This window comes from Chenopodium album, chromosome 20 (genome assembly GCF_948465745.1).
Source record: "Chenopodium album chromosome 20, dcCheAlbu1.1, whole genome shotgun sequence".
In the NCBI taxonomy this organism is placed as follows: domain Eukaryota; kingdom Viridiplantae; phylum Streptophyta; class Magnoliopsida; order Caryophyllales; family Amaranthaceae; genus Chenopodium; species Chenopodium album.
The window spans coordinates 39,466,250-39,489,997 of record NC_137853.1 but is presented as its reverse complement, the minus strand read 5'-3'; the positions used below and the strand labels follow the sequence as shown (position 1 = coordinate 39,489,997).

Sequence of the window (23,748 nt, the reverse complement as noted above, 5' to 3'; positions counted from 1 at the left end):
CTGAATTCAATCAACGTTCTTTCCTAATTCTTATCAAAATTTTCGATCAAAAATATCATTTTGTTTTTCTTTTCCTCTGTTTTTTCTCCTTCCTTCTTTAATTTATCTCTCCTCTGTTTTTTTTTCCTCTTTTGTTTCAGTTTTTCGATTCAATTTTTCAATTGAGTTTCTTATGTGGTGAATTTGTGCTTAATTTCGATTGATTAAGTTTATCTAACTTTTGAATTCATATGAATTGATTTTTTTTTTTTTTTTAGCTTCGATCAATTTTATTTGTTTATGAATTTCATCTGATTTTTTTGCATTTTTTTTATCGATGAACATAATTATGCAAAATATGAACATATGCATAGGTTCCCTTAAATGTGAACATTATCTTTTCATAAAGTGAACATAGGCATAAAAATATGAACATATGCATTTCCGAAAGTAAACATAACAATTTAAAATATGAACGTAAGCATTGTTTTCCTTAAAGTGAACATAATCATTTAAAAGGTGAACATGTGGGTAAAAAATATGAACATATGCATAAACAGGCTTAATGAGAATATTTCATGAACAACAAATATTTACTATGAATATTAACATTATGAACATATGCATAGGTTCCTTTAAATGTGAACATTAGCTTTTTAGAAAGTGAACATAGGCATAAAAAATATGAACTTATGCATTTCAGAAAGTGAACAAAACATTTCAAATATGAACGTAAGCATTGGTTTTCTTAAAGTGAATATAAGCATTTAAAATGTGAACATATACGTAAAAAAAATATGAACATAAACATTTAAGAAAGACAGCATATGCATAAACAGATTTAATCAATATTTCTTAAACAACGCATATTTACATTATGAATATTTTAAATTATATATGAACATATAAAATATTAATATGAATATAATGCATTTAATTATGAACATAAAAATTTGAAGAAATAAAAAATAATATGATTATGAAACATATGCATTATAGGTATTAAATGTTCATTTTTTTACGTGTTCATTTTTTATTATTGAATGTTCATATTTTTTTACTAAATGTTCATTTTGTAGAGCGTAGTGCTGATTTTGACGGATCGCGGATTTGTTGTCTGGGTTATTAATTGGGCCGCGCGTTTTGGGCCTTCCCTTGTTGCATATATCTTAGGTGCATGAGGATGCACCCAAGACCAATTGGTTTTTTTTTTTTTTTTTTTTGTTAGGCTGTATGTAGGCTTTAGAACGCAGAACTGGCTGAACAGCCCAAAAAGAGCACAAGCCCATCATACGATAAACAAAGAAGACCAATAAGTTCGCGCCATTCTTCTCCTCCTTCGACAATTATTTAACAACTTTCCCCATTCCTCTTTTCTCTTCAATTCATTTTCTCTCTCATAAACTCGAGTGTTTCGACACACTCTCTTTCTCTCTGGTTTCTTCGTAAGAGCGCAACAATGGCGGACGGCCATCTCTTCAACAACATCTCTCTCGGAGGTCGTGGCGGCACTGTTAGTCTCTTTCTCTCTCCTCATTTTCTGCATCTTTTTCGAATTTTTTTTTTTAGTTCATGTGCTTCTTTCATTTTCCGCCTAACCCTAATTTTTCATGCTAAACGCTCGATTATTCTACGATATCTTTGCTAGGGTTTGGTTATACTGTGTATTCATCTTTACATTAGATTAGATTAATTTTTAATGTGTAGAAGAAATTTTTATAGTTTATTGATTAAATTAATGTTTGTCTGGGTTTTAGAGGTTTTGTTTGTATGAAATTAGGGTTCGATGGTTGAAATTTTAAATATTGTGATGAATTATACCAATTTCGGCTATTGATGTTTTGGTAGTTTTTTGCTTTTTAATCTTAAACCCTAGTTATTGAACCCTAATTTCACGCTGCCTAGCTTGATTGAATTTTCGATTTTGTCGTTCGATTGAAAATTTTGATTTTCTTCAGTACTACTACGGAGTAGAACTTACTTGAATATTGAAGAAGGATAAATTGGATAGGACCAGAATATGTTGACGCATCAATTGAATGCTATATAAGATTCTAAGTATTGAATAGTGGAGAACGTGTTTGATAGAGGAGACAAGGAGAACATAGGAATAAAAATTCTTCCTTCATTTCAAATCAATTGTGATCAAGCATTTTATTTTGCTAAATTTTTATGGCTTTATTACTTAGATTAAGAAGCTTTAATTGTCATATTGGTATTTGGGATGGTCAAGTAAATTCGTGTTAGTTTAAAGATAAATCGACATTTTATGATAAATTATGAATACATAAGTTCAATTGAGTAAATTACTGATATTGAATGTGTGTGTGTGTGTGTGTGCACAAGCACGAGCATGTATGCTATTACAGTTTGTTGGAAAGCAACATGGGATCAATGAAGATGGTTTAGTATCACCTGGTATTTATTACAAATGTCTCCCATACTTTCCGTTTTGGATGTTTTAGTATTCATCTAGTCCAAGTGTTTAACACTAGTGGCTATTTCACCCCCCCACCCCGCTATTTCTATCTCCTATCGCTTTATGCTCACCTATGTTACCTGGACACGGCATTTTGGCCGGCATACCCGGGTCAATACGACGCGACACCGATCCGGGTATGAAATCCGTTCCGGATACTCAATTTTGTTCTCGGGTACGGCGGCCATTGAAGGAGTTGAAGCTTTGAAGAAGATGAAGACGGTTCTCAAACAATTTCGAAGATGAACACGATTACGAGTTTTCTCAATGCAGTTTTCTCTCTCTTTCTTCTTTCACGTGTATTTACTTATTTAATTTCTGAAGTTTTTGACTTTTTTTCTCCCTCCTCTCTCCTGATTTACCTAGCAGTAACATTTTTTTTTTTTTAATATATGTGCTTAAGGGTGGCGGCTAGGGTTTTGTTTTAATTGGTAAAAAGCTTAAAAGGCCTTAAACCTATGTTTCTCTATCAACAACTTGAGCTTTTTTTAAATAAACAACTTGGGCTTTTTATTTTGTTTACTTTTTTTTAGCAATCCACTCACCTAGATATAAAAATCTATCAATAAAATTGCCGTATCCGTACCCGAGTCCAATGTTAAGACGGTGTCCCCGTGTCCTAAATTTTTGAGAATGGCGTATCTGACACTCGGATACGTACCAATATCGGATACCCGTACCCGTGTCAATGTAACATAGATGCTCACATAATGTAGGATATTTTTAGGTAATTATTGATTTATATGTCTGTATTTACTGTCTTTCATTTGTTATCGTAATCAGTTAATGTTTGTCTTTTTTGTGTCTCCTGTGTGGGCTTGCAGAAGCCAGGGCAGATAAGAGTTCATTCAGGTGGGATCCTGTGGAAAAAGCAGGGAGGTGGTAAAGCTGTAGAAGTTGATAAGAGTAATATCTCTGGGCTATTCTGGATGAAGGTGCCAAGGTCAAATCAACTCGGAGTTCGAAGCAAAGATGGGTTGTACTATAAGTTTATAGGTTTCCGGGATCAGGTGTGTTATTTTTCTCCAACGCACATTTTTTTTTTTATTTAATGTTTTCTACTTTTGATGAAGTCACTTTGAGTTCTTTTAATATTGTATAATTTCTTTGCTTACGTAAGTCCTACCAAATATGGGATTTCTGAGATTTGACCTCTATTAAATATGTTAATATGAAATAACTCGGAGAGTATGGAAATATTTATAAGAAATGAACTAAATGATAAATCTTATTAGATTCGAAGCGCCCCCCCCCCCCCCCCCCCTCGCGATTTTGGTTTAGATCTTTTGACTTCCCTTATATGCAACCATTTACTGCAATTATTTTGGATGTTTTTAAAGTTATGTGCTATATAATTTGTACTACCTACAATGCGTGCATAATTTTTTTGCACTTAAAACCGTGCAGTGCGTTTGGGGAAAGTGGTGAAATTTGACAATATTGCCTATGTGATTAGAAAGGGGATTGTGTTCAACAAATTTACTATAAGGGATTTGTCCCCTAAAGTTGTAAATAATGGATTAATTTCGCCGGAGAAAAAAAAATCCCCTTCCTATTGAGGGAAATGGTGCATGTATTATGAAATATCCGAGTATGGAATGTGTCGCATGTATTAAGAAACAAAGATAGTTTATAGAACAGACTTTTATGCAGTAGTATACAATGACAATCTTAGCATCAACTTCTGATGCCTCTGTGGAAGTTTTTTCCATGGGCAGCTTAAGTGAGAGGCTTTTTTATTCATCCTTCATAATAGATACAACTGCTTGCCAAATTATGTCAAATAAGTAAACAAACCGTTGGTTGATAATAAATTGAATTTATTATTATATCATCTAAATCAGTAGTTACAATAGATCAAGTTATGTGAGATGAAATGCCAGTTGAAAGTTTGGGTGGGTTTATTTGTGAATGTAGATTTTGTTATTATATTGCTTTTTATCATCGCTTCACATAGAAATGTCAGCTGAACATATTTGGATACATGGTCTTCTGAGCCTGAGAATGCTGCTTATGGCTGTTAGCTTACTGTCCTTGTGTAGATATCCATCAAACAACAAACGTTGTTTAATTAAGTTTGAGATAAACAAATGTATCAATGGTGACACAATTATGTTGAAGGACTCTTCCACCCAAACTTGTATTGATTGTATGTCAATCATATAAACTTCCACATATTTGGTGTCCTACCTTTGAGCTACCTAAATTTTGGTCTTCCACCCTTGAGCTTCCCCAAAACTTTAGTGTCTTTCACTAGAGACACCCTCATGTACACCTGTGCTGTATCTTTAGATCTCACTCTTAAACTCCCACATACCCTAACCCATAACATATAATCCATATATATAGGCTAACAATCACCTAATTCAACTAGATGATTTCCTTAATACTACCAAACTCTTAATAATATTTTATAAAAACTTAATAATGATAACATTCATAATGATTATCCTAATAATAAAAGAAACATAGCAAACTAACAAGATCCAAAGTGCAATGCTAACCCAACTTTATATGTTCATCAAGATAGAATCACATCAAACAAAGTTCATGATGTGTTGCTGCCAAAGTGTTAAAACCAATTCTACGTGACTTCACACACATATGCTACTCTATAGCAAAGCCTTCTCTACCCCTCCGTAATCTAGGCTTGGTGATTGTGGTCAGTGTTTGAAAAAGCGCGCCTAGGCGCTGAGGCGCAAGGCGTTAGAGGTCATGCGCTTTTTATGGTGTAGGCAAGGCGACTTCGATGAGGCGCAGCTAAGGCGCACAGAGGCGCGCCTAGGCGCAGATTAAGGTGCACCCCTGAGGCGCACAACGAGTTTTTTTCTCAGATTTTTTTTATTGTTTATTATATGCGCCTCACTTCAATGAGGCGTGCCTTTGCGCAAGGTATTCCGAAACGCCTTGGTGAGCCTTGAGCCTTTTTATACATAGATTGTGGTCCAGTTACTATGCTGGGACTTGTTGAGCTTGCAATCCTAACAATGGCTGATTTGTCACTGATTATTTTATTCATGTACTTGGCAAACCTTGTGGATATAAGTATATAACAATGGTTATATTACTGATTTTTCTAACCCTAACATTAATTCAGTGCAGAGTTTGATAGACCTTTAATCTCTTCCATCAATCTTGTGGATGTAATTTTTGAATGTGTTTCCAGTGCATCTACATCTCCTGGCTGTAATTGTTTATGCTGTGTTTTGCATCAAAGTTTTGCGTTGAGTTTAATACCTTTGCTGTGGCTCCTTTGTTGCACTCTGTAATATTGGCCTCATTTCTGGATGGTGCTCAGTCAATTGTGTGAGGGTTTTCCAAAAATTTGAAAGCCTGATGCATTTTTAATCATCAAAGAGAATACTTCATGACAGCTGATGAATTCTTTTGCTTGTATAGGATGTTGCGACTCTGACTACTTTCTTCCGAAACAGCTGTGGAATTACCCCTGAAGAGAAGCAAGTATCTGTGAGTGGGCATAACTGGGGAGAAGTTGACTTGAATGGTAACATGATAATCTCTATCCTTCTACTTATTATCCCTTTCCTGGCTGTGCATTTATTATTTTTAATTCATATGTCCTCAAAATTAGGTAAATGCCATTGAGAGGTCACAGCTTGAGTAGATCCAGATTTACAATTGCATTGTAGTTACTAAAACACCAAGTCACAATTGTTTTGTACATAGTGCTTTTATGGTTTGGAATTTTGTATGACAAATATTGGATGGATGCATAATTGCATATATTGATGATATTTGAGTATTTTTTAGTGCCGTATGACTGGTTATTTAAGGCCGGGCTTTGGGTTGACTGGGTTAAAACCTAATAGAATCAAAGGGGACAAACCGCAAAAAGTATGAGATTGAATATTTTGAGGCGACTAATAAATGGTTAATTAGTTGACAAAATCTAGGGAATTACATTCTTGGAATTACTCCCTTCAAAATAGAGGAAATCGCTTACCGTCAACAGATTTTACTTCATGAGAACTGCAATTTCCTGAATAGATCACTTATCCTATAGAGATGGCCTATTAAAGTCTTGTTTTATTTAATGTGCTCTCTTCCCTATATTGTTTTTCCAATTGTGTTTTTTCGCAAAAAATAAGAAATTTGGAACATTTCATTTGCAAATATTATTTTACATTTGTATTTGTATGTGTATGTGTATTGGAAAGTACACAATTCATTGTTGAAGAGATGAAACTAAAAATAATATTTTTGTATTCACCTCATCCTTGAATTTTATAAATATTTATAAATTTTTTTTTTTTTTAAAAAAAAAAAAAAGATAAAACGAATAAACTCTCTTGCAATTGTAATTTAATGTGGGTACATTAAATAAATTTGAGGGTAATTTAGGATGAAATGATGAGTTTGAAAAGGAAGAAAATAAAAACAAGAATATCTTAGGAAACTTAAAGAAAATAAAATCTAGTATGGGATGAAGGGAAGTAGCCATTTACAGGTAACTTATTGGCTATAGCATTCTAAGCAGCCATTTGCTTCATCGCTCTTTATTTAAAAGCAACAGTTTCCCAAGTTAACTTATGGGGATTTTGTATGAAATTTTGCCTGCCTGCTTATTAGCTAAATTTCATTAGAGGTACCCTAGTTTGGATGAACTTTTTAGGTATTAGTTTTTATCCTATAGAGGCTGTCATTAATTTTGATCAAATCTTGACCTTGCTGTATTGGTACTTTTTACTTATCATATATGTCTTGCCCCTTTATATACTCCTTGTCTCCTTGATCTGTCTGACACTCTGAATTGAAATGTGTCTGAAGGTAATCTTATTAATTTCATATCCTTCTCTCAGGGAATATGCTGACTTTTCTCGATGGCTCAAAACAAGCCTTTGAGCTATCTTTAGCTGATATATCTCAAACTCAGATGCAAGGGAAAACTGATGTTCTATTAGAGTTCCATCTTGATGATACATCTGGTGCCAATGAGGTTGTTCTTTTATCATGGCTTAGAAATTCCTCAATGTATTAATTTTTAGATTTGTGCATTTGGTAATGTTGGTGGCTTGGTTGAGGCAACATTATTTAGTTTCTTTTTCCTGTATCTTACAGAAAGATTCTCTGATGGAGATAAGTTTCCACATACCAAATTCGAACACCCAATTTGTTGGTGATGAAAATCGTCCTTCAGCCCAAGTGAGCTTCTTTCTAACTCTCAGGATCTTGCTGAGTAACAATTTGTTATCTGAAGATTTGTATCTTATTGTTTGGCTGATTATCCCCTTAGGTGTTTCATGATAAGATCATGTCTATGGCTGATGTTGATGCTGAAGAGGCTGTTGTCACATTCGATGGTATTGCTATCCTTACTCCAAGGTTTGGCAACCCAGTCTATTTTTTCTCTCTAGAGAATATGCCAAGTGTTGGATTGTTTGTCTTTTTATTATCCTGTAAGATGAACATGAACTGCTACTGACTGTTTTCTCTATTAATCTAGGGGTCGGTATAGCGTTGAACTGCATCTTACATTCTTACGTCTTCAAGGACAAGCTAACGATTTTAAAATCCAGTATAGCAGTGTTGTTCGACTTTTCTGTCTTCCTAAGGTTCATTACTTTTAAATTTTCTGTTGTCTTTTCTGATTGAAAATCATATGCATTTTTTTCTATTGTAATGTTCATTCATCTTCTACTATGTTGTTGCAGTCAAACCAACCGCATACATTTGTTGTTGTCACTCTTGATCCTCCAATTCGTAAAGGGCAAACGCTGTACCCTCATATTGTGATGCAGGTATTTGTGGTTCCATTTTCTGGACAATTTTCAGATCTTTCCTTAATTGATATATGCTCTATTTGCTTCTACCTTTTTTTTCAGTTTGAAACCGACTATGTCGTTGAAAGTACTCTTTCCATAAATGAAGATCTCTTGAACACCAAATACAAGGACAAGTTGGAACCTTCATACAAGGTAATGCTTAGAGAATTTACTTAATGAATATAAATTTTGAATTGTATTTGTCACTCCCATTTGCATTCCTTTTGGTTTTCATTCAGTGATATAGAATTTGTTGTTGGTTTCTTATAACTCAGGGTCTCATTCATGATGTGTTTACAAATATATTGCGTGCCTTATCTAGCGCCAAAGTCACTAGGCCTGGAAAATTCCGCAGCTGCCAAGATGGCTATGCTGTCAAATCATCTCTTAAAGCTGAAGACGGAATTCTATACCCACTTGAAAAAAGCTTCTTCTTCTTACCCAAGCCTCCAACCCTTATTCTTCACGAGGAGGTGATTTCTGTATATGTGTACAACATTTTATATAGCATCATGTGTATAATTTACTGGCTATCTGTTTTCTAACCAACATTGATTCCTTATATACCAGATCGATTATATGGAGTTCCAAAGGCATGTTGTTGCAGGATCCAACATGCATTATTTTGATCTCCTTGTAAAACTGAAGACAGATCAGGAGCATCTCTTTCGGAATATCCAGAGGAGTGAATACCAAAACTTGTTTGATTTCATCAGGTTTTAACAAGCTTCCAAGTTCCAACATTTGATTTAAAACACTGTAGTACACCTGATTTTAATTTGACACGCTTATATGGTTACTTGCAGCAACAAGGGCTTGAAAATCATGAACGTGGGAGATGGTCCTAATGCACCTTCACTCTCCATTGCACCTCTTAGCAGTGATGATGAAGATCCTCATATGAAGAGGATCAGGGATGCACAAGATGAGAGTGATGAAGAGGTATTAGACCGTTCCTGTTCCTTATGTGTTATGAAATGGACCAGTTGATGTCTTCTCTTTTTTCTTCTATTTCTTGCTTTCCTGTGAGGAGGCAGCTATCAATGTTTGCTGGAAGAGGTTTGAACATATAGTTTTGACCTTTTTACAGGATGAAGATTTTGTTTTAGACAAGGATGATGGAGGATCTCCAACTGATGACTCTGGAGAAGATCAATCGGATGCTAGTATTAGTGGTGATGAGAAAGAGGTTAGTAGCTAACCAAGACATTGTGTCTCTGCGAGATATATCTGAACTTTATTTTTGCCAATTAAATTCTCTAAATAATATGAATTGTTTGATACAGAAACCTGCTAAGAAAGAAAAGAAAGACTTGGCATCAGTTAAAGCTTCTTCAAGCAAGAAGAAATCTAGAGATGGAGATGAAGATGGATCTAAGAAGAAGAAAACAAAAAGGAAGAAAGATCCAAATGCCCCCAAAAAAGCAAAAACTGGTTTCATTTTCTTCTCTCAAGCCGAGCGGGAGGTAAAGATGGCAGCAGATGCAGTCTTTTCATAGTTATAATATCCATTGCCAGTACCTGAGAATTATTTTTTAATTTAATTTGGGGTGTGTTTTATGCAGAACACAAAGAAAGAAAATCCAGGGATTGCATTCTCAGACATGGGGAAGGTTCTTGGAGAGAAATGGAGGAAGATGTCAGGTATGATGATATAAAAAGAAACACATTATTATCTTGTAGAGTATCTAAAACAACCCTAAATTGGTCTGTTTTGTGATGCAGCTGAGGAAAAAGAACCTTATGAAGCAAAAGCTCTTGCTGACAAGAAACGGTACAGTGATGAAATTGGTGACTATAAGAATCCACAACCTGCAAATGCAGACTCAGGGAATGAGTCTGACAGCGAGGAGTAGTGTAATTCAAATCCTCTTTTGTAGCTATCTTGGATGAGGATCTATTATCATACATTCATACTACCTAGCACAGTTATGTTTTTGTATCAGTAGTACTCCTTAGTAAAGTAGTAGGTGGTTACGGAGTATTTGTCGTCTTCAGATGACCAAAACTTTGCCGGGACAAGGAGGTATCAGTGAGAAAGGGGGCCTAGCACTGTGTTAACGTTGTATATCTTGCGTGGGTGTATGGTGATTTGTCATATCCATGCCTCCATGGTACCAAATTATCAATCAGCCAAACCTGAGGCTGCTAGATAATCTCATCCAGAGTGTTTTTTCACATTACCAAAACTAATGAGAAAAGGAGAAATGAAACAAAAAAGAAATGTTGAAAGGTTTACAGATAGATAGATTTCTCTCTTTTTTTTTTTTTTTTTTGGCGAAGTGCTGATAAATTTCTACATGCTCTTCGTATGATACCCCCTCAGTAAATATATTCAATCTTGTAGCTATATTTCAAAGTGATCATATTATATGTTTGAAATTATTGTCAATATCAATGACCTACGAGACTACGAAGTATATAAATACTACTAAAAACATGGCAACAAATGAGATGGTGATACAAGTAAAACCGTAATACATTTGAAAAGAATCCTAACATTAATCCCAATACGAAATGAATAAAAGATAATCATTTTTTTATTTTTTAAAACGGGATTAAAAAAATAATAAAATAAATATTTTTTTTTTTTTTTTTTTTTTTTTTTTTTTTTTTTTGAAATAGGGAAAAAAATCATTTAAGTATTGGTGAATTTGTAAATAACTAAATATGATTCCACTTATCCAATATACTAGTATCATGTGTTTATTAATTCAAGGGGAGGTTTACTGTCACCCACAATTCCACAAACCACTTGAGAACGGTTAATTTTTCTCTGATTTATTCAGTTTCAGGTTTCTCTCCTTTTCCCTATTTTTTGATTAATTTGTGTTTGTTCTATTGGATTTTTGTATTTTTTTTTTTTTTGGGTTTATTCTCTGTTTTTATTTTTGGTGGGTTGTAAATTTTTAGAATTTGTTGGGATTTCGTTTTCCTTATGTTCAAGCTTCAAGGGTTGTAAAAAGGTCAGAGGATTTGTTTGTTATTAGAAATTTAGCATGTTTAAGCTTTAGTGAATACTTCTGAGTTTGATGTTTTTGTGTTTCAATTCTTCTTTTTGGTGGAAATTTTGATTTTTGTTAATTTTAGTACTAAAAAGATTTGATTTTTAGTATGTAACCTTGTTTGGTGTTTACCTTTCCAATTTTAATTTTTATATTGCCGTCAAATTTTGTTAGGGTAGCTGATATTGTGTTTCTGTGCGTCTGATTTCATTGAAATTTGAAAAAACTTTCATCTAGGGATAAAAAATGGAATCAAAGAGCAATGAAGGGGATGAAAGTGTCGTTGCAGTGGCTGAGAATTCTTCTGATAAGCCTGCTGAAGAAGCAAAAGGCGATCAGAAGTGCTCTTTTCCGAATTTGACGGATTCGGGGAATTGCACCAAGAAAGAAGAGTGGGAAATTGACTTGGAGAAACTCGATTCGAAGCACAATATTGCTCATAGCACATATGGTTCTGTTTATGATGGAAGGGATGTTGCAGGTAATTAATAAAAACCCACTTTCATATTCTGTTTATCATTTTATCTCATGATAAATTTACTATCTATCATTGTTTTGTCAAGTTTAGTTTTATAAGTTTGATCATAAGTTGTGTGTGAGTATTAGGACATTGTACACCAGGCATGACTTGATAGAATTCGATATTATAGGAAAAGGAACTAGGTGACATGATTTTATTTTGTATCTTATACCGGGGACTAATCTATGCCTAATTGCCTATTGGACTATCGTAAAGTCTACATGGTTTCGATGAGCTCTTCATGTGTGTGTACCATTAATCTGTTGACCTTGTTCGTTACCTATTAACTATTACTAGTATATAACAGATTGATTAAAATTGAAATTGTTTTTGACCTTATGATGCACTTAATCATTAAGCTTTGATCATTATTCAAAGAGGTGTGTCATTGCTAGTTGAGGTATGCATGTAGCACCAAGTGCCATGTGCTGGGCTTTTAGTGTGCTCTGTCAATAACTGAGGATCATTGCCATCCATATTTGTAAAAGAAAATGTGAATGGACTATCTGTCATGTATGTATAGCATCAGTAATTCGGTATATAGAACTCATGACCCCCTCTCTGTAGGTTGACAAGTTTAAAGATTATGGTAATTTGTATAGTTCTTTGCTGATAGGATTAAAGAACGAGGAAACAAAAAGGAAGAAGGATCCAATTCGTCCAAATCCCCCCAAAAGGGCAAAAACTGGTTTCATTTTCTTTGCTCAAGCTGAGCGAGAGGTAAAGATGGCAGCAGACACAGTCAGACAGTCGATTCATATTTATAATATCCATTACCAGTACCTGAGAATTACTTTTTAATTTAATTTGGGGTGTGTTTTATGCAGAACACAAAGAAAGAAAACCCAGGGATCAGATTCTCAGAAATGGGGAAGGTTCTTGCGGAGAAATGGAAGAAGTTGTCAGGTATGATGATATAAAAAGAAACACAGTATTATCTGTCTTGTAGAGTATTTAAAACAACCCTAAATTGGTTTGATTTTGTGATGCAGCTGAGGAAAAAGAACCTTATGAAGCAAAGGCTACTGCTGACAAGAAACGGTACATTGATGAAATTGCTGACTATAAGAATTCGCAACCTGCAAATGCAGACTCGCGGAATGATTCTGACAGTCATTAGTAGTGTAATGCAAAGCCTCCTTTGTGAGTAGTATCTGATCTTGGATGAGGATCAATTATCATACTACCTTGCACAGTTATGTTTTAGTATCAAGGGTAGTAAAGTAGTAGGATCGATGATTCAAAAATAATCATTTTTGGTTCATGTAGCCGGCCCCACTTATGGAATTAAGGCTTTGATTGATTGGTTGATTGATTGATTGAGATAGATCATAAGATCAAAACTTTGCTGGGATAAGGAACTACCAGTGAGAACGTGGGCTAGCCCTTGTGTTAATGGTGTCTGGTGATTTGTTGTATGACTCATATCCATGGTACCAAACTACCAATCAGCCAAACCTCTTAGGCTGCAGATAGTCTCATCCAGAGTTTTATTCACATTACTAAAACTAATGTGAAAAAGGAGAAAAGAAACAAAAAAAAAAATGTTGTTTTTACTGAGATTTTTTTTTTTTTTTTTTTTTGGCGACCGATAGATTTCTACATGCTTTTTGTATGATCATACTATAATACTATTTATGATATTCAAGTGAATATAAACAATCTTGCAGCTATTTTTCAAAGTGATCATATATGCTTGTAAGTATTTTCAATATCAATGACCCTCCGATTAAACATTTAGATGTCAAAGGAATAATGCTCTGAATGCGAGTATTTGACCAGCGAAAGATATAAAAATTACGAAAAACATGGCAGCAAATGAGATGGTGGTCCAAGAAACAGAAATACATTTGAAAAGAAATTCTAAAAGAAATCTCAACTAAATTATACGGAGTAAATAAAGAAATTATTAAGTTTTGGATAAAATTGTTTCACTATAAATTCGTTCTTTAAACTTCTATTCCGTATCTATTTCTTAAATTTTAGTTAGAAAGGAATATACTTAGGGCATGTTTACATTTACTGAACTGAACAGATTGGAGCTAAATGATTGGAGCTGAATTAAACTGAACTGAAATTAAACTGAAGTGAACAGGTCCTTAGTAATCCCGTTGCATAAGCATAGTTTTGCAAAGATGATTATACAAATATTATCTGTCTACATTTAATTATGTTGCTTACATCATCGTATGACAAACCAAAAAGAGCAAAACAAAACTAATTGAATATTGCTAACTTCTCTGTCGACATCGTTTGCTGTTGGGAAATGTTGAGTGCTCACTGCTCGCTATCTATGTCCTTGTCCACCGTACCAACGAGTACCGCACCGTTTCACAATAAGCGGTTCAATTCTTGTTGTCATTGAATTTGTTGCTACTTGCTAATACAAAATATAAGTTAAAATTTATTTTTTTTTTTTTTTTTTTTTTTTTTTTGTGTCCAACTCTTTCTAGCAATGGTCGTAACTCGTAAGTCATAGATATTAGTTATTGCAAATCACTTACGAAGTATGTAGTATTATTTAATAGAAATCGCTTTAATTACGAAGATTTACAAATGCTTCCTCTTTATTTTTGATGTTTGCAGCATACACAACTAACACAAGGTACAATGTGATGTACTGTGCACAAAATATAATCGTGTTATACATTGAATTGTCCAATGTATAAGAAATACTCGTACTTGCTAATTTGGAAGTTCATGTTCTACTACGTTCATATAATGAAGTCACTATTTGTGATTTGTGAAGCAAATCATGTCTTACTTCTTACATACTTATATAATATTACGTGACTATTTTAATCGACTAAGATTTAGGGAATGTACCTAAAATTTAAGATCGGATTTCATTATATTATTTGCCTTTTATGACTCTTTTATTACACTAAAGGCTTGTTCTCTCAGCTTAATTTCAGTTCAATTCAGTTCTTAATTTCCTTCTCTCATAAACAATTCAGCTCAGTTTAGTTCATCAAATCAGAACAAGCCCTAAGACAATAATAATATGGGACAACACTCTTTATGAAGACAATTGTTTTGTGTGTGCGTTTTTTTGAACACATACAAGAAAATTGTCGGTGTAAGACGTAACTCATTTGGTATATTCATTATAACACTCATTAGAAAGGAGTATCATACTTGAGTAATAGATAATTAAAATCCATATGATTCTCATATCAAAACAGATTATGTATCAAAACAGATTATGAATTATCTTAAACATATTCTTAATTTCTAATTTTTGTTTTTTATTATTATTTTTACACAAACCTTTTCTTAACTCAAGTACTTTAATGTCTTTTAGTGGCATGATGGGTCACAAGACTCACAACATGTCAAGTTGTCAACATACATTTTTTTTGTTTCCCTCCCTTCAAAACTGGAAGTAACATATATTGCACATACTACTAATAATAGGAGTTAAATTTATTTGTCACACTATAAAAATACAATATGACCCCATTAATAAAATAAAAAAGATAGCTTAATTATCCTAGGCAAAGATTTGGATAAATTAATTATCCTCATTGATTTGGTCTAATGATAATAATCCTCCTATTATAAAATTCTGCTCCGAATATCCTAAATGGTTTTAACTCCCAAAATAACATTCTCACCCTATAATTCACTCTTAATTATTTTATGCACTGTTCATCAAATTTATCCATATAATTATAAGATAGATACCCACCAAAAATTACACTATTTTCTGGCCACTTTCCCTCAAAATTCCTTGGTATTTATAAATTCTAGGGGAGGTTTATTGTCATCCACAAACCCCTTGAGAATTACTCGTTCATCAGCTAATTTTCCGGGTTTTTTGTTTCTGATTTATTCAGTTGTTTTGCTTGCAGGTATCTCCCCTTTTTCCCCTTTTTTTGATTAATTAGTTGGTGTTTTTTTCTATTGGTTTTTTGTGATTTTTTGTTTGTTTGTTTGTTTGTTTTCTGTTTTAATTTTTTGTGGGTTGTAAATTTTTGTTGGGATTTCGTTTTCCTCATGTTAATGGGTTGGAAAAAGGTCATTTTCTGAGAATTTGTTATTCGAAATTTAGCTTTAGTACTTAATTCTGAATTTGATGTTTATGTGTTTCAATTCTTATTTTTTTTGGGATGAAAATTTGATTCTTTGTTAATTTTAGTATAAAAAGGTTGGATTTTTAGTATTTAACCTGTTTGGTATTGTATATAATCATCATGATTTTGATAAGTGTATAGATTTCCTATGTTAATTTCTTAATTGCTGTCAAATTTTGTCAGGGTAGCTGATATTGTGTTTCTGTGCGTCTGATTTTATTAAAATTTGAAAAAAAAAAAAAAAAAAGTTTAATTTAGGGAGAAAAAAATGGAATCAAAGAGCAATGAAGGGGATGACAGTGTTGTTGAAGTGGCAGAGAATTCTTCTGATAAGCCTGTTGAAGAAGCAAAAGGCGATCAGAAGCGTTCTCTTTCGAATTTGACGGATTCAGGGAATTTGAGTGCAAAAAACATGATGTTTAGGGCTGATATGATTGATTTCAAGAATTGGGATATTCATTTGGAGAAACGTTTGAGTCGGGTTTTTTCTCGAGATCAAGATCTTAATGCTACCAAGAAAGAAGAGTGGGAAATCGACTTGGCAAAACTCGATTTGAAGCACAATATTGCCCATGGCACATATGGTTCTGTTTACAAGGCTGTTTATGATGGAATGGATGTTGCAGGTATTGGAAACCCACTTTTATATTCTGTTTATCATTTTATCTCATGATAAATTTACTACTCGTATCTAATATTATTTTGTCAAGTTTAGTTTAATATGATCTAAGTTTGTGTGTTAGTATTTGGAAATTGTACACCAGGCATGTCTTGATAGAATTCGATATCACAGGGAAAGGAAATAGGTGACATATTTTGTACCCCTATTCCGGGGACTAATCTATATGTTGGACTACCGTAAAGTGTACATGGTTTCGATGAGCTCTTCATGTGTGTCTTACCATTAATCTGATGACCTTGTCTGTTAACTATTAACTGTTACTACAGATTGGTTAAAATTGAAATTGTTTCTAGATCTTATGATGCACTTAATCATTGAGCTTTCATTATTCAAAGAGGTGTCAATGTGTCATTGTTAGTTGAGGTATGCATGTTGTACAAAGTTCCATGTGCTGGGCTTATAGTGTGCTCTGTCAATAGCTGAGGATCGCCATCCATATTCGTAAAGAAAATGTTAATGACAGCCCACCCAAAAAAAAAAAAAAAAAAACTGTAGGTTGAGAAGTTAAAAGATTATGGTAATTTGTATAGTTCTTTGCTGATAGGATTATGTGGTAATCGGGTTCAGGTGGCAAAAGCTGGATTTGTGATTGTTCATTAATGTGTTATGTATACTTACTTGCATATGACATAGTTTTGGTTGATAAAATACTAGATATCTCTTTAACCAATATAGTTTCAAGTTCTTATGTAGTGACATTTAATTTGTCAGGGCATGATATATTGGTGTATATAACTATATACAAGTAATTTTGTCTTAATGCATCTTATTTTGTGCTCACCCGTTCCTTTTATGAACTTTGCTCATATTTCTATCCTGACATGATATGCCAAATACAATTATCTTCTGTTTGGAGAAACACTATCACGTTATAATTCTTGTCGAACTTCAAACTCTTGCTTCCTTACTTAAACGGTTAAACCTTTGAAGTGTTGGGTAAAGCTTGATCCTAAAGCAACCATGTGATTATCAACATTATAAGAAACTTGACTTAAGCAAATTTATTGGTTAATCTGCCATTTTATGAAAGAATGAAACTACTGACTGTATAAGAATTATATATATACATATCTATATATACTTTTGCTATTCCATATTAAATTAGCTTGAATTCTTATTTAATATGCCTCCTTTCGTACTCTCTACATTCTTTTACACCTACTTTTTAATTAATACTATGTATAACAATACAAATATCTCATAGCTACCATTATTTCTACTTCAAATACTAGTTTGTTTTTTTTTTGGGTGTTGTTTGTATTAGTGGGCTACAAGTTTATGTATTTTTATGGGAGTTAGGAAATGAATTCTATGTATTATCTTTATTGGTATGTTTGATTGGTTCACTTATTTTTTTTGTGGCTATATTATAGTGAAAGTTTTGGATTGGGGGGAAGATGGTATGGCCACAGAGGCTGAAACTGCGGCTCTTCGGTCCTCATTTCGACAAGAAGTTGCTGTTTGGCATAAACTTGACCATCCCAATGTTACAAAGGTAAAGCACTTAGAAACTTATGCTATGTCTTTTGATCTTTATGCTTTTGGTCTAATCACATGTGACTGTGACATTTTTTTTCCCAAATGTAATGGCATGCATTTTTTTTTGGTTTCATATATCCATATTTTTTTGAATAAATTTGCTGAGTGTTTGAACTATCAAATATATGTTGTAGTTCATTGGAGCTTCAATGGGAACTTCAAATCTTTTAATTCCTACCAATAGTGGCAATTTGGGCAACTCTCTCCCTTCTAGGGCATGTTGTGTTATAGTTGAGTATCTTGCCGGAGGAACACTGAAGAATTATTTGATTAGAAATAGGAAGAGAAAACTTGCCATCAAAGTTGTCATTCGACTCGCATTAGATCTTTCTAGAGGGTAAGTTTTGTATGACTTGTATCTTTATGGGTAAGTTTTGTATGACTTGTATCTTTATTTCTTACTTTATTATAAGAAATTGATGAGATTGTGTACCTTCTTATATGTGCAGATTAAGTTACCTTCACTCTAGAAAGATCGTACATCGTGATGTTAAAACTGAAAATATGCTACTAGATACTAGTGGTACATTAAAAATCGCAGATTTTGGTGTTGCTCGAGTTGAGGCACAAAACCCACGTGACATGACCGGAGAAACTGGTACACTGGGATATATGGCACCAGAGGTAACGATAGTGTTATTACTTTGACGATGTTATTAAAATTATTGATTTTGGTGACAATTAATTTTTATTTATTACTTTGACGATGTTTTTATTAAAATTATTGATATTGGTGAAATTAACTGAAAAATTAATTTTTATTTTAATAACTTATTTGCAGGTACTTGATGGTAAGCCTTACAATAGGAAGTGTGATGTATATAGTTTTGGAATATGCTTGTGGGAGATTTATTGCTGTGATATGCCTTATCCTGATTTGAGTTTTGCGGATGTCTCTTCTGCGGTGGTTAGAGAGGTTGGTGACGTACTTTCACGAGTTTTATACATAGCAATCCAATTTCAATGTTTATCTGCTTATTGTTTTTTTTTTTAATCTATTTGATAGGGTATGCGTCCTGATATACCAAGATGTTGTCCACCTTCATTAGTGAGTATCATGCGCAAATGTTGGGATGGCGAACCAAACAAACGCCCTAATATGGATGAAGTAGTGAGGTTACTGGAAGCCTTTGATACAACCAAAGGCGGTGGAATGATACCTGATGATCAAGTTGTTCATAGTTGTTTTTGTTTTGGCCCTAGTCGGGGGCCGTAGCTTTCATCACTTATGTTGTTTGGATCAATCGATTTTAGAATATTAAGGATTTTAACAAATTTTGACCAATCTTTTATGTTTAATTTTGTATTATTGTTTTTTAATTGTAAAAGAGGTTTATGTATATAATTTATGATTTTTTTTCTCTAATTTTATTTTATAGTTGCATGATATGTAGAGATTTTCAAATGTAATTAACAAGTATAATATTTGTAAAATGTTTTTTTTTTTTTTCTGTTCATTTTAACATGGGAGAGTCTACAATACATGTCGTGCAATGCTATGTACTGCAACTGATATGTACCGCTATATATTAGTAATTTTTTTTAAAATATTTTTTTTATCCCTTTTAGATTCCTTTTAAATTTATATATTTTTTTTTTGACAGTGCCCATCTCCTTCGTTTTATTTATATTTTTTTTATTCATTCATCACAATTAAAGATTGAAGCAAATTATTATTTGGGAATAACATTATTCAACAGATTTGAAGATTCTGATTTATTGGTTTTTTCAATATCAATCTCTCCGTTCATCAATCAATGTTACCCTAATCTATATTTCTAAGTATAAATTAATTGTTTTTGTTAATTTCAATCTCTCATTTTCATTAATTTAAAACCTGATTTATATTCAATGGCTACAATAATTTGGTAGCCATTGTAACATATTTAGGGCCTGTTCATATTTACTGAACTGAACTGAACTGATTGGAACTAAACTGAACTGAACTGATTGGAACTGAACTGAACTGAATTGAGCTGAAATAAATATTTTATGTGAGAGGGAAATTAAGAGCTGAACTGAACTGAACTGATTGGAACTGAACTGAACTGAACTGATTGGAACTGAACTGAACTGAACTGAAATTAAGTAAATGTGAACAGGCCCTTAATATAGATCCAAATAAAATTTCAAAACTGAATAAATATCATAAAAAAAAAGATAATCAAATTGATTAGTGCTTTTTTTCATACCTTCGATTTATTATGATTATACCTTTTTTTTTTTTTTTATTCTTCAATAAATTGCTTTGGCTCTTTAAGCCGAGGAGCCAAAGTTTTGAATTGAAACTACTCTCGTCAAATCAAAAAATAATTGAAACAACTACCTAATATGAATTATGGAGACTGAAAGGTTTAGAAAGAAAAATATATGGTTTTAATGAATTTCCTTACAATTATCACAATTATATTGGTGAAGTCCTCACCTCAAAAAAAGAAAAAAACAAATCAAAATTGATGAAGAATATACTTGGGGTAGAAAATTGATAGAGATTATTTGACATTTATAATGTCATTGATTTCCTTCTCCAATATAATTTTTATCTAATCTCTATGTGTAAATTTTTTTTTTTTTTAAAAAAAAAAAAAGGTATGGTGAGCATAAAGATTTGATCCTTAAACCACAAATCAAAACAATAATGTAGTTTACCATCTTAGCTAGTGTTGAATCATGTTTTTAAAATGCAAAAAATATAAAATGTATTTAATTAATAGTGGTACATTGCGGTACGTTGCTTTAATAGTACATAGCGGTACACGTCGTTTACTGTAGAATTTTCGTTTTAACATAAACTTCAAACATCATTGCAAAAAGGCATAATCAATAATTAATTAATGCATGTTGAGTGAATAATAATTAATTGATGCATGTTGAGTGAACAAAGTGTTGGAAATCTTGTGTGCCTTGGATTGAATGTCAAACTCCAATATTTATATGCTTATAGCAATCCAACACTAATATTTATAGGCTTATAACTAATTGGAGGATAAAAGAAATGACTAGAATTACCTAAACTCAACATTTAGAATTTTCCATTGCTTTCCAATTTCAAGTGTTCTCAAGAAAGTTAGAATGACCTATTCTTCTAGAACATGCATGCACCTATTCTCCGACCAGAATATTAACTTTGTTTATTATTAACTTTTTCCACTATAATGTGGTGTTTTTACAAACCTCATTATTGGACCACAAACCTCATATGTTGTTACTAAGGGCCTGTTCTCTTAAGTTGAAATTCAGTTCAGTTCAGTTCAGCTCCTAATTTTCTTCTCTTATAAAATATTCATTTCAGTTCAGTTCAGCTGAGTTCAGTTCAGTTCAGCTCCTGATTTCCTTCTCTTATAAAATATTCATTTCAGTTCAGTTCAGTTCAGCTGAGTTCAGTTCAGTTCAGTTAAGTTAAGTTAAGTTAAGTTAAGTTCAGTTCAGTTCAGCTGAGTTCAGTTCAGTTCAGTTAAGTTAAGTTAAGTTAAGTTCAGTTCAGTTCAGTTCAACTGAGTTCAGTCAATGAGAACATGCACTAAGTTGAAAGTATCAATATTTTTAATTTTTCGATGTTATAAACTTGAAAAAAAAGAAGTTGATATTTTTATAAGACGACACTAATATGTTGATAAAATGACAATATACATTGTAACAAAATATACATGATACATATATTGTACAAATGTGGCACTTAAAAACAAACAAAAGGAGTATTACCCTAATCTATTAACTACTATTAAAACAGATGATGCTGACATCACCACTGTTCACGTGTCGCTCTCTTAATAAAATTCTCCTGCCTAAATGCATTGATGATGTCATCATTTTTATTATTTTTTTTAATTTTTTGAGATTTATCATATTTAACATTTTTGAAATTTAATTATTAGAAACTTCTACATTACAACTAAAACCTATCAGTTTATCGTAGGAAATTGAAATAATTTTAAATAGCACAGTGATAAATGACCACCTATACAAAACTATGAGTTAGACAACGTTGAACATATACTATATTATAATTTTGATGAAAATCAAAAATTTTAAAATTACAAAATATACGTAATTTTATTTATATTTATGTATAATAGCCATTTATTTTTAAAATGTACAAATTAAAAATAGGTTTTATATAAAGTGAGCATCGCACGGGTTCTAACCTAATTTATTTACAGTAACATGTCCAAACCAATTATCAATGGTAACTTTATTCTAATCAATTATTCTCCATTCAATCATACTCCTTGCTTTTTTTTGTTCAATTCTAATACCTTTTGATTTTACATAAAACCACTAATATTTTGTTCATTTCTCTCAACCACTCATCTATTGTAACTTTGTTTAATCAAACCTTCATCTCTATTTACTCATACACGACGTTTCTAAATACTTGTAAGTTGTAACAATTACCTTTTCCATTCGTTTTCTAAATGCATGCAACACATCCTGTTTTAGTATAAAATCACTGTTATTCTGTTTTTCATTCCTCTCACTAACCTCAGCAGTACAATTTAATTTTTTTGGATTCTCTCTTTCCCACACCCCATTAACTTCCCTTACACACTAGTTGATTCATCTCCATGTACCAATGTATTATCTACTGCCCTTCCTAAAACGACTCTAAAAATCAAAAATTACAAATATAACCATTCTTTCTTATTATCTATAATATACATATTTTATTTTTTACATTTTGGTTTCTTTTTTTGGGTAATCCAAAAGTACAATCCTTCTTTCCTTTTTTAGTAAATATTTTATTTTCAAATATCCTAAACTAGCTTAAATCCCGTGCATTGCACGGTTGTTAATTAGTTTTAAAAATAATATTATAAAAATTATATAAATAGAATGACTCATGTATTAAAAATATGGTATATATTATTAAAAACCTGCAAGAGAAAATATTTAAATTACATGTAACATTTACAATGAATAGTTTAATATTTTTGGAAAGGAATTATATTTTATATAAAACAAATATCATAAAAAATTTTGATTTATTTTTTATTTTAAGAAGGTATTTTTGGAGGGAAAATTTTTAATGCAATATTGACAAGTGTCTTTTTTATTCTCTTTTAGTATTATGTAATTGATTGATTATCCCTCCTTTTCAGTTTTGTAATTAATGCTCACTCTTATTTTTTTCACTTTTATTTTCCTACTAGGTTAAGTCCCGTGCCATGCACGGTAATTTTTAATACATATCATTAGTTTAAGACTGCTATTTAATTATAAAAAAAAAAAACCTAATTGCAATGAAAATTCTGTAATTACAAAAAAAAATAATTAAAAAATTTATCACACTAAAGAAAATAGAGAGAATAATATATGCACGACTAATAAAAATAACTCTGAATTACATTACAAAGTTATAGATAGAAAACTATTATTGCATATAAATAAGATATGCTTATCAAATAGGAAGTGAATTATTATTGTATAGTTTGTATTAAAAACTTCTCTAAGAAGCTTTGGCCAAAAAAAATAAAAAAAAATATAAAAAAAAAACTTTTGGAGGGAAAATTTTTAATCAGGAAATGACATGTGTCATTCCTGGTTTCGCTTTTAGTATAAAGCTATAGATTCTCACTCCTCCTTTAGAATCTTTGTGCCTAAATTTAGATTAATATGATTGGTTCTTAATTTTCCAATATGAGCATGTTATTGGGTTTTTTTTTTTTTTTTTTTTTTTTTTTTGAT

At 32.1% G+C, this 23,748-nt stretch overlaps 3 protein-coding genes across 6 annotated transcripts; all 3 read left to right on the top strand.

Annotated features, from left to right (window-relative positions):
* The first annotated feature begins 1,342 nt into the window (after positions 1-1,342).
* Positions 1,343-10,540, top strand: LOC145596536 (FACT complex subunit SSRP1-like). Its single transcript, XM_081652711.1, has 16 exons — positions 1,343-1,492; positions 3,283-3,468; positions 5,858-5,963; positions 7,279-7,415; positions 7,538-7,621; positions 7,713-7,801; positions 7,923-8,031; positions 8,131-8,217; positions 8,302-8,394; positions 8,517-8,714; positions 8,812-8,957; positions 9,048-9,183; positions 9,332-9,430; positions 9,528-9,707; positions 9,807-9,885; positions 9,967-10,540. Exons 1-16 carry the CDS (start codon positions 1,439-1,441, stop codon positions 10,095-10,097), a joined length of 1,914 nt encoding a protein of 637 aa, XP_081508837.1. The 5' UTR covers positions 1,343-1,438; the 3' UTR covers positions 10,098-10,540.
* A 283-nt stretch (positions 10,541-10,823) lies between these two features.
* On the top strand, positions 10,824-13,351 carry LOC145596537 (FACT complex subunit SSRP1-A-like). Of its 2 annotated transcripts, XM_081652712.1 has the most exons (5): positions 10,824-11,036; positions 11,484-11,727; positions 12,383-12,486; positions 12,594-12,672; positions 12,759-13,351. In XM_081652712.1, exons 2-5 carry the CDS (start codon positions 11,493-11,495, stop codon positions 12,884-12,886), a joined length of 546 nt encoding a protein of 181 aa, XP_081508838.1. In that variant the 5' UTR covers positions 10,824-11,036; positions 11,484-11,492; the 3' UTR covers positions 12,887-13,351. The 2 variants fall into 2 exon arrangements, with proteins under 2 accessions (XP_081508838.1, XP_081508839.1); XM_081652713.1 differs by lacking the exon at positions 10,824-11,036 and having other exon boundaries at positions 11,282-11,727.
* A 2,025-nt stretch (positions 13,352-15,376) lies between these two features.
* On the top strand, positions 15,377-19,977 carry LOC145597506 (serine/threonine-protein kinase 52-like). Of its 3 annotated transcripts, none has more exons than XM_081653693.1 (7): positions 15,377-15,620; positions 16,101-16,468; positions 17,898-18,019; positions 18,198-18,400; positions 18,513-18,687; positions 18,845-18,979; positions 19,070-19,977. In XM_081653693.1, exons 2-7 carry the CDS (start codon positions 16,111-16,113, stop codon positions 19,277-19,279), a joined length of 1,203 nt encoding a protein of 400 aa, XP_081509819.1. In that variant the 5' UTR covers positions 15,377-15,620; positions 16,101-16,110; the 3' UTR covers positions 19,280-19,977. The 3 variants fall into 3 exon arrangements, with proteins under 3 accessions (XP_081509819.1, XP_081509818.1, XP_081509817.1); XM_081653692.1 differs by having other exon boundaries at positions 16,091-16,468; XM_081653691.1 differs by having other exon boundaries at positions 16,026-16,468.
* Positions 19,978-23,748: the final 3,771 nt, after the last annotated feature.

What these genes read in the sequence shown, in the direction of transcription:
- LOC145596536 (XM_081652711.1), top strand. Translation starts at nt 1,439, where the DNA reads ATGGCGGACGGCCATCTCTTCAACAACATCTCTCTCGGAGGTCGTGGC. An exon ending in ACCCTCATATTGTGATGCAG is followed by an intron (nt 8,218 to 8,301) that starts GTATTTGTGGTT and finishes CTTTTTTTTCAG; the next exon opens with TTTGAAACCGACTATGTCGT. An exon ending in TCTCTCAAGCCGAGCGGGAG is followed by an intron (nt 9,708 to 9,806) that starts GTAAAGATGGCA and finishes TGTTTTATGCAG; the next exon opens with AACACAAAGAAAGAAAATCC.
- LOC145596537 (XM_081652712.1), top strand. Translation starts at nt 11,493, where the DNA reads ATGGAATCAAAGAGCAATGAAGGGGATGAAAGTGTCGTTGCAGTGGCT. An exon ending in TGATGGAAGGGATGTTGCAG is followed by an intron (nt 11,728 to 12,382) that starts GTAATTAATAAA and finishes CTTTGCTGATAG; the next exon opens with GATTAAAGAACGAGGAAACA. An exon ending in TTGCTCAAGCTGAGCGAGAG is followed by an intron (nt 12,487 to 12,593) that starts GTAAAGATGGCA and finishes TGTTTTATGCAG; the next exon opens with AACACAAAGAAAGAAAACCC.
- LOC145597506 (XM_081653693.1), top strand. Translation starts at nt 16,111, where the DNA reads ATGGAATCAAAGAGCAATGAAGGGGATGACAGTGTTGTTGAAGTGGCA. An exon ending in ACCATCCCAATGTTACAAAG is followed by an intron (nt 18,020 to 18,197) that starts GTAAAGCACTTA and finishes TATATGTTGTAG; the next exon opens with TTCATTGGAGCTTCAATGGG. An exon ending in TGGGATATATGGCACCAGAG is followed by an intron (nt 18,688 to 18,844) that starts GTAACGATAGTG and finishes ACTTATTTGCAG; the next exon opens with GTACTTGATGGTAAGCCTTA.